At 37.3% G+C, this 16,711-nt stretch overlaps 1 protein-coding gene across 2 annotated transcripts in view; it reads right to left on the reverse strand.

Moving 5' to 3' along the window:
- Window positions 1-16,711, reverse strand: part of brsk2a (BR serine/threonine kinase 2a) — a gene marked incomplete at both ends in the record, with an annotated part of 315,947 nt that overhangs the window by 15,415 nt on the left and 283,821 nt on the right. For both annotated transcript variants that reach the window (XM_079809884.1, XM_079809883.1), the window contains 3 exons: window positions 2,303-2,351; window positions 3,778-3,985; window positions 6,496-6,556. In XM_079809884.1, the coding sequence (XP_079666010.1) occupies window positions 2,303-2,351; window positions 3,778-3,985; window positions 6,496-6,556 (318 nt within the window). The remainder of the gene's footprint in view (window positions 1-2,302; window positions 2,352-3,777; window positions 3,986-6,495; window positions 6,557-16,711) is intronic.

Raw genomic sequence — 16,711 nt, forward strand, 5'->3', positions numbered from 1 at the left:
TATCCAGCTGGCGAGGAAAGCGAGAGAGAGGCGGATAAGTTATGGAAGACAAAATAGAAAACAAAAGAGGATGAGGCATCACTGCGTGTGGGGGAGAGAGTTTGTGACTGCTGTCTGCTGTGCGGTGAGACCCGCCTCAGTGGGAGAAAGATATGACTGAGCTTCCATTAGACTGGAAAAAAGACTAAATGGTTTAACAGAGGCAAACATAACTCACAATGATTTCTGAAGTGCTGAGGGGGTTTTACATCAACACTGTTGTTGGGTAAGTATTGTTCAAGGTCTACAATTCGTCTTTTTCAGAGGATGTTTCTTGGCGGCTGTATTTTGTGGCGTTTCCAGCGCAAAACTGACTTAATGGTAAGCTGGAAATGCTCTGTGGCATGTTCATGGAAACCAAATATTCATATAATGATATTCAATTAAAAGTAGGGTACAACAGGGCTAAAGACACCCTAAGAAAATGTGTTTTCATTACTCTCACAGTGTATGATTGCTGAAAGAAAAAAAAATGTTTGTATTGAGCATTGATGGAGAAACAGATTTAGTGTGAAAATAAATAATAAAACTGGTTTGTTTTGTTTAAAAAAATCAAGGCGTCTCGGGCCGAGGTGTGCCTTTTAACCCACACACAGGGTAAAACCAGCATGGGGCAAAAGCAAGTACTGATACAAATACTTTAGCTTAAATACAGTATCGTCTGGTTTCACAGACAGAGCTTAGATTAAGCCAGAATTAGGGCTTAGTTAAATTAAGACATTCAAGTATCTTTTACATACATGATTTAAAAACATTACTTGGTGTGCAAACAATGGCACTGACATATTTTTAGAAATGTAGGTGAAAGTTGCGTTCAGTTAAAACAGATAGTCTGAGACTAGACTTGAGCCTTGTCTGTGAAACAGGGCAGATATGTTCTTAATAATGTCTATGTTAATACTTGTTAAAAAAAAAAAATCACATTAGCAAAGTTTGTACTGTTTTCTGTTTATTTTGATAAATGTAATTATTCATTTCAATAAATATACTGCCATTGAAATATGTTCATTTAAAAAAAATCTTTAAAAAAATACAGAAACAAAATTATTTTAAAAAGTAACGATTCTAAAAGCATTGAAGGAGATCCGATAATAATTTTAAATATATTTACAGTAGATACAATAAATTATATTTTATTACATGATATGATTAATACCTACATATCATATTTTTAAATATGATGGTTTCTACCCCAAATGGTTTCTACGCTTTTAACCCCAAATACCATACTTTTACATATTCTTCCGTTATTGAAAAACTGTTGCTTTAACTACCTTGAACAAAACTGAAAATCATTAAGAAGATCTTTGTGTCAAAATATATCCAAAAATGTTTGCGATTTTCAATTGCTACTTAAAGGGTTAGTTCACCCAAAAATGAAAATCCTGTCATTAATTCCTCACCCTCATTTCGTTCCAAACCCGTAAGACCTTCGTTCATCTTCCGAACACAAATTAAGATATTTTTGATGAAATCTGAGAGCTTTCTGACCCCTCCATAGACAGCAATTTATTTAACACTTTCAAGTCCCAGAAAAGTAGAAAAGAGAGCGTTAAAATAGTCCATGTGACTTCAGTGGTTCAAGCTCACTGGAAGCGCTGGATGATGTGGAAGAGAAGAGATTGTTGAATAAAGCAATTATTTTGGGGGGGTTTGTGAACAAAAAGTATTTTCGTCGCTTCATAACATTAAGGTTGAACCGTAGTCACATGGACTATTTTAACAATGCTTTACTACCTTTCTGGGCCTTGAAAGTTGCAATAACGTTGCTGCCTGTGGCTGGTTCAGTAAGCTCTCGGATTTCATCAAAAGCATTTTTTGTTTTGAAGATGAACGGAGGTAAATTACAGAATTTTCCTATTTGTGTGAATTAACCCTTTAAATTTACAACATTTTCAAATACATCAAATATTAGATCAAATTAGCACAGAATCAACTTTGCGCTGCTGCCCACAATCCCATCAAGGATCAGCCAAATGTCCACGTGCATCTTGAAATGGAACGCACGATTTGGAAAGTGCTGCTACAATTTTTTTGTGCCATCTAGTGGTTTAGAGTAAAATACAATCAAAGGCGCCTTTTACCCCGGTGCACCTTTAGCCCCGTTGTACCTAACTCTACACTAAAGTCCTATCATGCGTAGAAAAACACTAAATACAATTAAGTAAAAAAATGGTTCATGATGTTCCTGAAAACAAGTATAATTAGCTTGATTAAAAAAAACAATAAAAGTCATTAACGATATAAAAAGGTGTGTACTCACTCTGGGGAAGACTCTGGCGTGAGGCTGGACATTTCCTCTTGAGTGGGAACTATTCAGAATAAAGCAAGGATGTTAGTGTGTTCCATTTTTGTCATTCATCAAGGTCGTATGACTTTCAAATAGTTCTTTAACTAATTCAACACCTCACTATGTAGGACACACATAATTAGAGCCTATAGTTGCATGCAAAGGAGCATCGTTTGAGAGTATTTGTCTCAGGTTGCTCATGTAGCTTGGGATTCAAAGTTATGCCAACAATAAGACTGGATCATTAAGTGCAGTAAAAGGTATTTAGAAATGCAAACTGATGCTACTGAAACAACGTGAGGTGGTAACCATGGCAGCGGGCTTAATATTAGTTTACAGTCAGTATAATGTATGTAAATGAGACCATTTAGCCACAACAAGCCATGAAACAGATCCAGTCAATCTGGAGGAGGTAAGAGCTTTATTTTAAGTCTATAATGACTCAATGTAGAGTGAGTCCATTTACTGGGGATTTAAAAGAACTAGCTAAAATCATTTCAAAATCAAAATCATCATGTGTTTTTGCGACCTATTACTGAGCCAGTGGCAAAGCAAGTTTATTAAAGACCCCTATAAAGATCTTTCTTTTGACAACATATTTCCATCTGAAACAGGAAGTTAGAACAGGATTGTTTTCAAATGGCCAGTAGGGTTTAGTTAATGCTAAAGCCTGACAAAAGCAGAAGACAGATTCATAACCATTTTCCATTTCTAGTTTGAGCCAGAATGTGTTTAGAATTAAGAGCCTTTCTAGAGTTTTTATTGGACATTAATCCCTGCATCTGCAAAGAATGATAAAGCATGAATAATCATTTTCACACATGAACTGGCAGCTCTGATCCAGACCTTAAATTCATTAAAAGTCTTTGGGATGTGCTGGAGGAGACTTTACAGAGTGCTGGACTATGGAAATATCATCACAACATTTATTTGCAAGATCAAGATCTTGGAGATCTTGAGCCAATTCATGTGTGAAAATGATTCTTCATCCTCCCTCCCAACCATTCTTTCACAATTTGAGCCTGGTGAATCTTGACATCCTGGAATATGGCCATGTGTCTTCCTACATGGTTGTTTAAGAAATTAAAAGCTACACACTCCATCAATTGGGGTTAGAAGAACTGTTGCCAAACATATAACATGCTAGAAACATAATAATCACTGCAATAATGATCCAATCATAGATTCTTTTTTTTTGGCCAGGCAGTGTAGATTAGCCTCAAATCTAAAAGACATGGAATAAAAGCCACACAAATCTAATTTTGATTTCATGGCATCATGAATTATAGCCTCGCCATCCACCCAGGTTGTTTCCCTGCATGCCTTTGGTCTGAGACGCTGGGATAGGTCCCAGCATCCCCGTGACCTTACATAGGACAGCGCTCTGGAGAATGAATAGATGGATGAATTATAGATCATTGACTATATCCACAAATTTGTCACGATACCTTGCAGTTTCCTGCGGTGAAAGCGTGGTGAGCCCAGGAAGCTGTTCCTGATGGAGTTGAGGCGAGTCTTCCAGGGCATTCCTCCGATGGAGGGGCTGGGGGGTGGCGTGGGGGTGGGTGTTCCCGCTGGGCTGTCCTTAGGCGTGTGGACAGGCGTTCCTTTGGGGGTAGGGATAGGGCTGCCCCTTGGAGAGGGGTGGGGGGTCACCTGTATGGTAGGGATAGATTTGGCGGTGTGGTCAGACCCGGGCACAGGGTGGAAGTGGTGTAGACGGATGGGGGAAAGAGGGACAACAGGCCTAAAAGGAACTGAGAGCTGAGGGGGAGTGATGGAGGCTGGGGTCACCCGCCGCACCAGTGGGCTGCCCGGTAAACAGGGAGCTTGAGGCTGACACGGAGTCGAAGGTTCTGACTTGGCTGTCGAAATGTGTTCAGGCTCTGCTTCAGGTAAAGGGTTTGATCGGGCGGACTGTAAGGTTTTGTCTTTGGGTTTGGCTGGAAGAGTTTGAGTCTTTGGGCAGGGCAAGAGAGAATCAGATATAGAGTTTGGTCTTAGGGAGTTAGAAGTTGGGGGTTTTGCCCCACTTTGATCTGAGTTTGGTTTTAGGGAGTTAGAAGTTGGGGGTTTTGTCCCACATAGATCTGAGATTGGTTTTAGGGAGTTAGAAGTTGGGGATTTTGCCCCACTTTGATCTGAATTTGGTTTTAGGGAGTCAGTGATACTAGAACTGGGGGATAAGAGCAGCTCAGTGGACTGAGGCGGGACACAGAACTTTCGGACAGGCTTTAGGTGAAGTCGAAAACCAGAGCAGAACACATCGAGATATACAGGCAAGAGTCACAAAGCAGCAAGGGCAAAACACACAAAAGGGAAGGAATAATTTAGGGATAAAAAGGATCCGTGGTGATGCAGAAGAAACAAAAGAATCGTGCAGTTAGCCAAGACCGGTGAGCGAAAGATGCAACAAGACCATTGTGAAGAGCAAATCAAGAGTATTTTCAGGCATACAAATGAAAGCTGCCAATGGGAAAATATAAAGGGATTAAACAGCAAATTTTATTTTGTGAAATGTGCACCTTGGATATCGAAGCATGTATGAGAGGTGTGGGCAGTGCAATTTGCAGTTTCGGTCAATGACATACAAAAACATCCATGATAAAGAAAAGGAAAAATCTTTTAAAAATCTAGCATGTACCACGTTCTTATATAAATGTACTCATATGGTTTAAAAAAAAAAAAAAAATGTTTAAATGTAATAACCCTAAAAATATCATGCAGTGTAGCCATTAAGCAAATAATAATCATTATTAAAAAAAAAAAAAAAAAAAAAATTCAGTGTAAAAAGTGTTAGTGACCTCGACACAGTCATAAGACATTACTGTACTTTCTATGATATAATTTCCTGTTGTAGGTTTCGGCATGTTGGTTGTACCACATGACTTAAATTTGGCACATGAATTTTAAATTGTTCAATGCTAGTAAGCACTGAAGCAGTTTTGTTAAAATATTATTAGATGATATGGTTAATCTTAGAATATGAGATAATACCATATTATATTTAAGACATAATTATTTTGATTCATTTTTTCCCTTTCATTATGATATAACCCTGACATTTTTCACTTTCTGTCCAAAAAAAATCAGAGGGATTCATCATAGAAGTGGTGTATTTAAGTCACTATGTTTACAAACTACATTTCAATGTATTTTTAAATAAATTAATATATGGGACAAAAGATGCCACTGACCCATTTGAATTAGGACTTTGCTCTCAGAATCATCTGCTAACAAACTAACGTCAAAAAAATGCAAGGCTTGAATCAATCGTAAACCTTCAAAGCTTCTGAGCGTCTGAATATGAATGTCTCGAACATCAAAACACAAAAGCTACAAAGTTGCAGAAATATTCTAATCACTTATGTCTCTTCACAGTTGGAATCCAGCAAAGTAATCAAAGCAAACACATTCACAAAAGTAACAAGCAGTACATTAACCTAATTTATGTCAAACATGAAAAGACTGTCTTCAAAATCCTCAATTTTCATGTGAGACAGGTTTAGAATGAACTTCTAAATCAATTTCCACTTGGAAACGGCAGTATACGTTGTCAAGCTTTAGGGTAAGGCCTCTGTAATCTGTGAGCTGTCTTAAACAAGTCAACTGGAAAAGTTTAGCCAAGAGCTTCTGCGCTAATCAGAGGAGTGGGATTTTCTACAGCCTTCCCTGAGCTGGATTTCAGCAGATAGGATGAAAGAATATATCTCCATGAAGCAAAAACTGCTTTCTTCTATGACTCACTCTTGCATGCTTTCCTATAGTCATGTTTATTTCGCTTGCTAGAGTCCGGAATACTATTTCCAGGGACCTTCCAGTTAGTCATGACTGCTGGATAAGGGTTTTTAAAAATTCATTTTGCACGTCTCAATTGTCAATGATCACCAAAACGCTCACAAACATGCTAAAGAGTTTGCGTCAAGAGCACTTTGCTTACTAATATCATCTGCCATATAGTTATAGACATGAAGTGAATAGACATGTCAGACTAGAAAACAATCCAAATTCGTTTTTTATAGAAATAATTACAATGTCACTAGTCACAGCCGTGTAGTATGTACAGTGTAACGGAGTGTGTGATGGTGCCATGAAGGTGATTGAGCAGATGCGTGCTGATTGGTGGACAGACAGAAGCAGGCGTGCTGGGGGCGGAGTTTACTCACCCGTGGGCTGCTGAGAGGGCTGGTGGAGAGACCCGAGGACGCGCCGCTGATGGACCGTGACCTGTGTGGACACAGACCATAAAACACACACGGTGAGATGTTGCTTACAGCTGAGAAGGGACAGGAAGTGAGAACATGGAGCACATGTGTGTGCTGACGTACACAATATTATAAAGGGGGGAGCAAAACTGATCTCTAATTCCCAGAGATAAAGCAAATCAAGTTTTATATGTCTATAACAGTTTGCTGTGACGTGTTCTACTTTATTTGGCAACATCAGGCCATAAATATTCTTATTACAAGCTATAAAAGAGTATTTTACATTATAATATTTTTTTAATTATTGTGTTGTGTTTGGGGTCAGTAGAAAATACTTCTATTCAGCAAGGATGCATTAATAAAAACTAATAAATTATCAAACATTTAAAAATAAATTTTTAATGTTACAAAAGATTTCTGTTTAAAATATATGCTGTTCTTTTTACCTATCTATTCAGAGAATCCTAAAAAAAATATGTATCACGTTTCTACAGAAATATTAAGTAGCACAAAGTTTTTCAACATTGATAATCAGAAATGTTTCTTGAGCAGCAAATCGTCATATTAGAATGATTTCTGAAGGATCATGTGACACTGAAGACTGGAGTAATGATGCTGAAAATTCAGCTTTGCAAACACAGGAATAAATTCCTTTATAAAATATATTCAAATAGAAAACATATATTGTAAATTGTAATAATATTTCACAATTTTACTGTTTTTACTTTATTTTGATCAAATAAATGCAGACTTGGTGAGCAGAAGAGACTGCTTTCCAAAAGCATTAACAATCATACTACCCCAAACTTTTGAACATATATTGTGTATAAAATATATTTTTGTCCCTATGACAATGCATATTGTTTTTATTGATGAATATTGCATTTCTGGAAAATAGTGCAGGTTATTGTTATTTAATCCAGTTTTATGGTTTATGATTTTTTTTTTGTTATATTAATATTAATATATAAAATCCAAATAGTTTTGTATTTAGGAATGTGTTTATATGTTTGAATAATAAAATGCAATTCTATCTTCAGGCATTGTTGCGTCATTCTGAGCTGTAACTGCTCCCGACTGTATCCGTCTTTCCCCTTATGAACAAAGCAGCATTATACTTTCATATATCAGATTTAAATCTCCCTTTATTTTCAGGTTTAAATGAACAAAATTAATTTAAGTGGTCTCAGACGTCTGCACCAAATTTAATCTTGTCTTTCTCTCCACATTCTTATTACTTTTGCCACTCTGAATCTTGATCTCGGTCCTTCTGTCTCTCTGGATCTCTAATCCAGGTCAGTTGTCAGGTCTGTTTGGGATAAAAGCAAATAACGGCCCTAAAGCACTGAGCCGGACAGAGGCCTAATCTGAGTCCCTATGTCCGAAAAATCAGGGTAAGCTTCACTAAGAACAACATATGCAGTTGTGGCAGCAAGAGTCTCAATGTTTCGAGCAAGAGACACAAAAAAGTGATCGCTCGAGAGAGAGGGGGAAGGATCTAAAGCAGGGGTGTCCAATCCTACATTTTCACACTATAGGCCACGCCCAATGGTGTTCAGACATTTAGCGGTTGACACTTGCCTACACCGGATGCGAGTGTCATGACCAAGTGTGCCGCACAAGTCCTGAAAAGTGAAGCCAAAATGCTTTGATCGCCCCCAGGTGGCTGGTCCCAGTATAGGTCATAAACCCCGCCCTCTCCATGTAATCAAATGGGACGTGAGACAAAATAAACAATCAAATTACACTTCAAATAAATTGTTTCTTTCAGGGATTGGAGCTTTAACTTTAATTTCTATATTTCCATAACTGTTTATTTCACACCAACATGATGAGTTGTTCTGCAGTAAACTGTACAAATCGATTCTGCGGGAGTGTGGACGGGACTTGATACCGCGGCTCTACTTCAAGATGGCAGCGCCATATTGGGACATTGGAGGCTTCACTTTTCTACAATGGAAGGTGCATCGTTCATATTTTTTACAGTCTATGGTCACGACGCATCAAAAGCAAAAAGAAGCCACTATAAATCACAGACGCTGTCTACACTGGATACAGAATACAGATGTGCGTTCAGTTTCTGACATGCTTTACACACTTGAGTCTGCCAACAACAGGACAAATGGAAGAGTGAAAGAATGTTCACTTTGACACGTCCAGTTTAAACAGCCCATTTGTGTCTCTGTACAGACTTCAGAATGACCTCAGTGTCAGAAACAAGTGGATGGTTTTATACGTTTGGATCATATGTTTGTTCGGAGAGTTTGACTGCAGATTGTTTTATAATCGAGGCACAATGTAATAGAGAGTTTGCAAAGAAACTTTTGTTAGCAGATGAAGTGGCCGGCAAATGATTTCACAATGATCAGATCTGGGGAATTTGGAGGGCAAGTCAACACCTCAAACTCATTGTTGTGCTACTCAAACCATTCCTGAATGGTCTGCAACAATGCTTAGGTAGGTGGTACGTGTCAAAGTAACATCCACATGGATGGCAGGACCCAAGGTTTCCCAGCAGAACATTGCCCAAAGCATCACACTGCTTCACTCCGCTGGCTTGCCTTCTTCCCATAGTGCATCCTGGTGCCATGTGTTCCCCAGGTAAGAGATGCACATGCCCACGGCCATCCACGTGATGTAAAAGAAAACGTGATTCATCAGACCAGGGCACCTTCTTCCATTGCTCTGTGGTCCAGTTCTGATGCTCACGTGCCCACGATTGGCGCTCTCAGCGGTGGACAGGGGTCAGCATGGACACCCTGACCAGTCTGCGGATATGCAGCCCCTTTACGCAACAAACTGTGATGCACTGTGTATTCTGACACCTTTCTATCAGAACCAGCATTAACAATTTGAGCTACAGTATCTCGTCTGTTTGATCAGACCACATGGGCCAGCCTTCGCTTCCCACGTGCATCAATGAGCCTTGGCCGCCCATGACCCTGTCGCCGGTTCACCACTGTTCCTTCCTTGGAGCACTTTTGATAGAAACTGACCACTGCAGACCGGGAACACCCCACAAGAGTTTTGGAGAACTGCAGTTTTGGAGATGCTCTGACCCAGTCGTCTAGCCATCACAATTTGGCCCTTGTCAAACTTGCTCAAATCCTTACGCTTGCCCAACTTTGAGGACATAATGGCTGCATCCGAAACCTGGAAAATGCTGCCTTCGGAGGACACATTTCAACGCAGGAAGGCACGTCCGAAACCAAATGTTAGCTTCACTTCCTGTCTTCTGAGATAGCTTCATCTGATCGATTTTTGAAGGCAGCATATTTAAATTCTTCACTGATATCCCACAATCCTGTGCTTTCCATTCTGTGACAGTTGAGCTGGAAAAAAAAGATGGCGTCCGAAAGTTGCGTGGTAAGTTTGTGTGTAAATGTAAGTTTTTTACCAACATTTTCTAGTTCTGATGTCATTTCTAGCGAGAAATTACTAATGTAGAAGTTAAATATTTGTTTAGTTCACACCAAAGCTCTCTCTGTTTTGCTGTAGATCATTAAACGGTAACACTGCCTAAGAAGTCTGTTCGAAATTAGTTTCGTGAGGTGCCTTCATGCACAAACGCTGCCTTACAAGCCATTGACTGATAAGGCAGCGAGGCAACGAGTCAGCTGCCTAGGTTTTCGGGCGCAGCCAATGTTCACTTGCTGCCTAATATATCCCACCCACTAACAGGTGCAGTGATGAAGAGATGATCAGCGTTATTCACTTCACCTGTCACCGGTCATAATGTTATACCTGATCGGTATATACCTCAAGGAACATATAATATATATATATATATATATATATATATATATATATATATATATATATATATATATATATATATATATATATATATATATATATATATATATATATATATATATATATATTTTTTTTTTTTTTTTTTTTTTTTTTTTTTTTTTTTTTTTTTTTCATGTCATGACCCCTTTAAAGGAATAGATAACCAAAATGAAATTTTATTTTTGTGTGAACTATCCATTTTAGACAAAATAATAAAATGGATGGTTATATTTAAAACAAAAGGCTGAGCTGAAACCTTCTAATGAGTGTCATCTCTCTCATGTGTGGGTGTCTAAAGGAAATGAATAGAGATTTCTATGATAACTGTCAAATGGGTAGACAGAACCCAGCTGATGATAAAGTAAGTAATTTTAATCTAGAGTTATAAAGGGGTGAGTGGAGACATACAGCACGTGACTTGATATCAATATACACGGAACAGCGTATGAAACGAATACAATGCTAAACCTATATTTAGTTGTGAAGGTGGAGACTAATCGTCTGGCAGTCAGAGCACTAAAATCTTTGTTTACAGATAAATCATCACTAAAAGACATCAAATGTGCTCCAGGAACACAACTCAATGATTATTTAAATGAATCAGTGAATCATATTTGGAAGCAGTTTGTTTAAAGTAATCCAATTTGCTCAAATAAATTAGGATATTAACTGACTACCGTTAACATAACATGATTTTTAACTGCAAAATCAACCATATAAAAACTCACATCTCTTCCCCGTGTACTTTCCATTTCAAAAACCTCATTCCTTCCCGCATGCTTCATCACAGATCTAGCTTTTAAAAATTACATTTCAAAGTCTCTTTTTTCTCTGACACACACTGATCTCAAGCCTTTTAAAGTCAATAAACAGCACAAAAACACAAATGATGTAACAGAAAGTCTGTTTCTGAGGTAGCTTCTAGTTCAAAATGCACTGTTTTTAAGAGGTAGTAAATTATGGTTCTATGGAAGTTTGTTTCCACCACGGAATAAAACAATTTAAAAGGTAATTGCTACTTTATATCTCGCAATTCTGAATTTTTATTGAGTTATAAAGACAGAACTGCGAAATATAAACTCACATTTGTACAGTCAGAATTGCAGGATATAAACTAACTTTTTTCACATTTGTGAGTTTATCTCTTGCCATTCTGACTTTTCTTTCTTGCAATTCTGGCTTTTTTCTCAGAATTGCGTGAGATAAACAACCTTTTTTTCCACATTACCCTTTTACACGTTTGCGAGTTTATATCTTGAAATTCTGACTTTTTTTCTAACAATTCTGGCTTTTTTCTCAGAATTGCGGAACATAAACTACATTTTTTTCACATTTGCGAGTTTAAATCTCGCAATTCTGACTTTTTCTAACAATTCTGGCTTTTTTCTCAGAATTGCGGGATATAAATTACCTTTTTTCACATTTGCGAGTTTATATCTCATAATTCTGACTTTTTTTCTAACAATTATGGTTTTTTTCTAAGAATTGCGTGACAAACTAAAAAAAAAAAAATCACATTTGCGCGTTTAAATCTCACAATTCTGATATTCTTTCTTGCAATTGTGACTTTTTTCTCAGAATTGCTAGTTTACATCACACAATTCTGAGAAAAGAAGTCAGAATTGTGAAAAAAAACTCAAAATTGTGAACTGTAAACTTGCAATTGCAAGAAAAAAAAACATCAGAATTGTGAAATAAAAAGTCCCAATTACCTTTTTTATTTTTTGTTCAGTGGCGGAAACAAGCTTCCGTATGATACAGAAAGTTGGACAACAAAAAAAAAAAAAAAAAAATTAAATGTCAAAAAGACTCCCAAGATCTACACTAAAGATGAGTTGTCTATAACTAATGTAATACAACGTCATCTAAAATCACAGCAAAAAATAAAAAAAAAAAATTGAAAAAATTTGATCTAAATATAAACTTGATTTTCTCGGTGTTCACACTTGTAATTTGTTTCTTTTGGTCCAAAGCAAAAAAGAAAATGAAACATTTAGTCCTGGTTCACTTAGCGTTCACACTGTCATTTCTCATCACACACTCACAAACGATGATCTGCTGCAAGGAGACAGTGTTTCCAGAACTTGTATCGAACTTTAATGGGCGTCATTGCGACTATGACGAGAAGAACCAGGTATGCTTGAACATTTTGTTCTTTTTAGAGTCACATCTTGTGACCCCACGTCCTGTTGTAAATTTGTTTAGATGTCTTTGGTCCATGTTTGAGTTCATATTTCAGTCGTACCACACAAGAGTTCCTTTTTCAGGGGTCTCGGTCCGCTTATTTGGTGTGCACATTTATTCAAAAGAACTGCCCTAACAGAGCAATGGCACCATAGTTCGTTTTAATCGAACCAAACCAGCCAAGTGTGAACACACCCTAAATGTCTAGTCCAAATAGAAGTAAAGATGCAGAGAGGTTTCTTTTGTCATTTTAAAATATCTTCACCTGAACATCTCAAGCTTGACAAATGAATCAGAATTCAACATTATATCCACTTATTCCACCACTGCCAATTGAAAAATGCTAAATAGTTTTTATTTGACGATAAAATTCAATAACCAGATGCCACTGGAATTAAAGGGGTGTAAAGAGGTCATGGGGCAAATGTAGTTTGACAAAAATCTATCATTGATAGTTTGACATTTTACTGTTGAAGAGTACTATTTCACATTATTATAATAATTTTTAAATAAGGAGTATTGGGTGTAGACCAGGCCAGAGCTAGACTCCTCTTTCTTTAGGTATGCGGCTGCTTCCTTTTGAAACGCAATCATTTTGAAATCCTCAGGTGGCGTATATGTCAGTCTCAGGTCATCTCCTGTCAATTCCCCATTTCAATCCTGCCATCAGATACGTCTGGCCATTTGAGTGGGAATGAAAAGAGTGTAATGAAATTGGGTTTTGAAATGAATTGGAGGAATGAGACCTACTTTGTTATTATACAGTGGAAGGTGAGGGTTCAAAGTTTATGTGGAAAAATGGTAGTGAAGAAAAAGATAGCGGAGGCTAAAATAAATAGAGGTGGAGTTTATTTTTGGTCTGGCTGCAGGATGGATGGCATGACATTGGATATATCGAACGCCTTTTTTTAATAAATATATACTGCTAGCTACTTAGTTTCATGATATACATCCGTGAAATTGTGTGAGAAGTCTGTGAGAATTCCTGGAGGGCCCTTGACAGAGTCTCAATCTGCATACTGTAGGTCATGTATAAAAATGTATTCTGTCACATTTACAATTTAAATGGATTTAAGTATATTTATAAGGGAAATGCTAAGCAGGTGTAGCCTTTAGCATTGTATAACATGCTACAAATAATATATTTTCAGCCTGGTTCTATGACAGTAACCCACATACAATCAAAACATTTATTTTATCCACTAAATGAGGTTTTGAATTAAGTTTTGAGCAGCAGAAATATACCTTGTGTGAACTGTTACGTGACCATTTAGATAAAAAAAAATGCCATTTCTTATGAAAGCTTATTTCCACCACGGAATATATATTTTTTTATATCACGCAATTCTGACTTTATAACTTGCAATTGCGCAAGATATAGTCAGATTTGTGAGATATAAAGTCAGATTGGTGAGATATAAAATAAGAATTGTGAGATATAAAGACAGAATTGTGAGATATAAAGTCAGAATTGTGAGGGAAAAAAAGCCGCAATTACCTTTTTAATTTTTTATGTGGCGGAAACAAGCTTCCATAATTTCTAGACCTTACATGAAACAATTATATTTTATGTTGTATTCTATGGAAAACAATCCATGTCAGAATATTAAAATATATTAAAAAAAGTAATAAATTAAAATATAATTTAAAAAAATGCTGCCTTGGCAACAAACTGGAATTGAAGTACTGAAATTAATGAAAATAAAACAATTACAAATAAATAAAAGTAATTTATAGATAGATAGATAGATAGATAGATAGATAGATAGATAGATAGATAGATAGATAGATAGATAGATAGATAGATAGATAGATAGATAGATAGATAGATAGATAGATAGATAGATAGATAGATAGATAGATAGATAGATAGATAGATAGATAGATAGATAGATAGATAGATAGATAGATAGATAGATAGATAGATAGATAGATAGATGTTAAAGTTCAGAATGTGTTGAAACTACACCGATCAGGCATAACATTATGACAGGTGAAGTGAATAACACTGATTACCTCTTCATTACGGCACCTGTTAGTGGGTGGGATTATTATGTCCTCAAAGTTGATGTGTTAGAAGCAGGAAAAATGGGCAAGCGTAAGGATTTGACTGAGTTTGACAAGGGCCAATTTGTGATGGTTGGGTCAGAGCACCTCCAAAACTGCAGCTCTTGTGGGCTGGTCTGCAGTGGTCAGTATCTATCAAAAGTGGTTCAAGGAAGGAGCAGTGGTGAACCGGCGACAGGGTCAAGGCTCATTGATGCACGTGGGGAGCGAAGGCTGACCCGTGTGGTCCGATCAAACAGCAACTGTTGTCAAATTGCTCAAGAAGTTAATGCTGGTTCTGATAGAAAGGTGTCACAATACACAGTGCATCGCAGTTTTTGTGCGTATGGGGCTGCAAAGCCGCAGACCAGTCAGGGTGCCCATGCTGACCATGCAGTGTGATGCTTTGGGCAATGTCCTGCTGGGAAACCTTGGGTTCTGCCATCCATGTGGATGTTACTTTGACACATACCACATACCTAAGCATTTTTGCAGACCATGTACACCATGTTGACTTGGCCTCCAAATTCCCCAGATCTCAATCCAATCGAGCATCTGTGGGATGTGCTGAACAAACAAATCCGATCCATGGAGGCTCCACCTCCCAACTTACAGGACTTAAAGGATCTGCTGCTAAAATCTTGGTGCCAGATACCACAGCACACTTTCAGGGCTCTAGTGGAGTCCATGCGTTGACGGGTCAGGGCTGTTTTGGCAGCAAAGGGGGACCAACACAATATTAAGACATAATGCTATGCTGGATCGGTGTATGTAGATTTTGTCTTACTACATTGGAAAGTTTTTTTTCCCACTTTTTTTCAGTTGTTTATACTTAAAGTGAAAAATTACCATTTAATTTCTTGATCCTTACATTTTGAGAGACTGTTTTTGCGAAAGTACTCTGACATGGTATCAAGACGCACTTCTAATACTGAAAAATAGGCTTCACTTCACACTGAAAAAAAAATCATACTTTACCATCATGACTTTTTATATTTAGTATTCAGAAAGTTATTTTGTTCAAACTCCAAACTCACCAATCGCAACACTAACCAACCCTAAAGTGTGTCAAAATCGCTTTTACAAAATCATTCTTTCAGCATATTATTATTGAAGACAGAAGCCAGGAAGCTCTAATGCAGCGCAGGTCAGTAAAAGGGTCTTGCTGGAAAGCTCTGGACAGGAAAAACATCTCTGCATCTTTGATGACTAAAGCTCTGTGAACTATGCGAAGGTCAGAGGGTCAGCTAGTACCTTTCCTCTTTGCTCTTTGCTCTGCGTTTGCCGTCCGAGATATCCAAGCTTTTACTGAACACACTCTTACTGCAGCGGGAGACAAAGTGAGCAACAGTGAGTCTCTGAACAAAACAACAAAGAACGGAACTAACCGGCTATAAAAATAAAAGACAGTGAGGTATTCGCTTTTTCAGTGGTGTTGGTTATGAAAGTATTTTTCTCATTCGGTTTTATTTCAGATAGCTTTTTAGAAGGATTTCCAAGTCTAAAATTTGAAGCGTCACATGAAAAATGGAGTTTAAAAAGGTAGAGTCAAGAAAAAAAGAGTGAAATCCAGGATGAAGGTGAATGACAGGAATCATTTCTCAAGGCTCTGACATTATTTGCCTCACAGTGGCGTTTCTCAAACCAAACGCAATGACAAATAGCCAGAGGGGCCATGAAAAATTCCTGACGTGTGAATTGGTTGAGAATGTTACTGGAAAACTCGTTCTGCACTCGATGTGCCATCACATGCGTAACAAAACAAAACAAAAAAAAAGTTTTTGATTTCTCTGTATTTTGAGACTTTGTTTTGAGTATTGAGTAAGACACTAGAAAGCCTGAAGCGGCAAATCCTGAATTATTCATAAAATTTAGCATGGGTAGAAAAAAAGCTGTAGTCTTTCTCATATACTCTAGTTAAGACATCAAATGCTTCAAATGGTACAGTACAGTACAGGCTTTTATAATGATTATATTTTGTTGAAAATATGTATTTAAATGAATATTCTGGTTCACTTAAAGCTCTACTGACACTGTAAAAAATTATTGTAATTTTAACGACAAAAGACAGTAAAAATGCTACTGTCCAAACTGTTAATTGGTTAAAGTGATAGTTCACCCTAAAATGACAATTTAGTCATAATTTACTCAC

This window comes from Gobio gobio (genome assembly GCF_949357685.1).
Source record: "Gobio gobio genome assembly, chromosome: 25".
NCBI lineage: Eukaryota > Metazoa > Chordata > Actinopteri > Cypriniformes > Gobionidae > Gobio > Gobio gobio.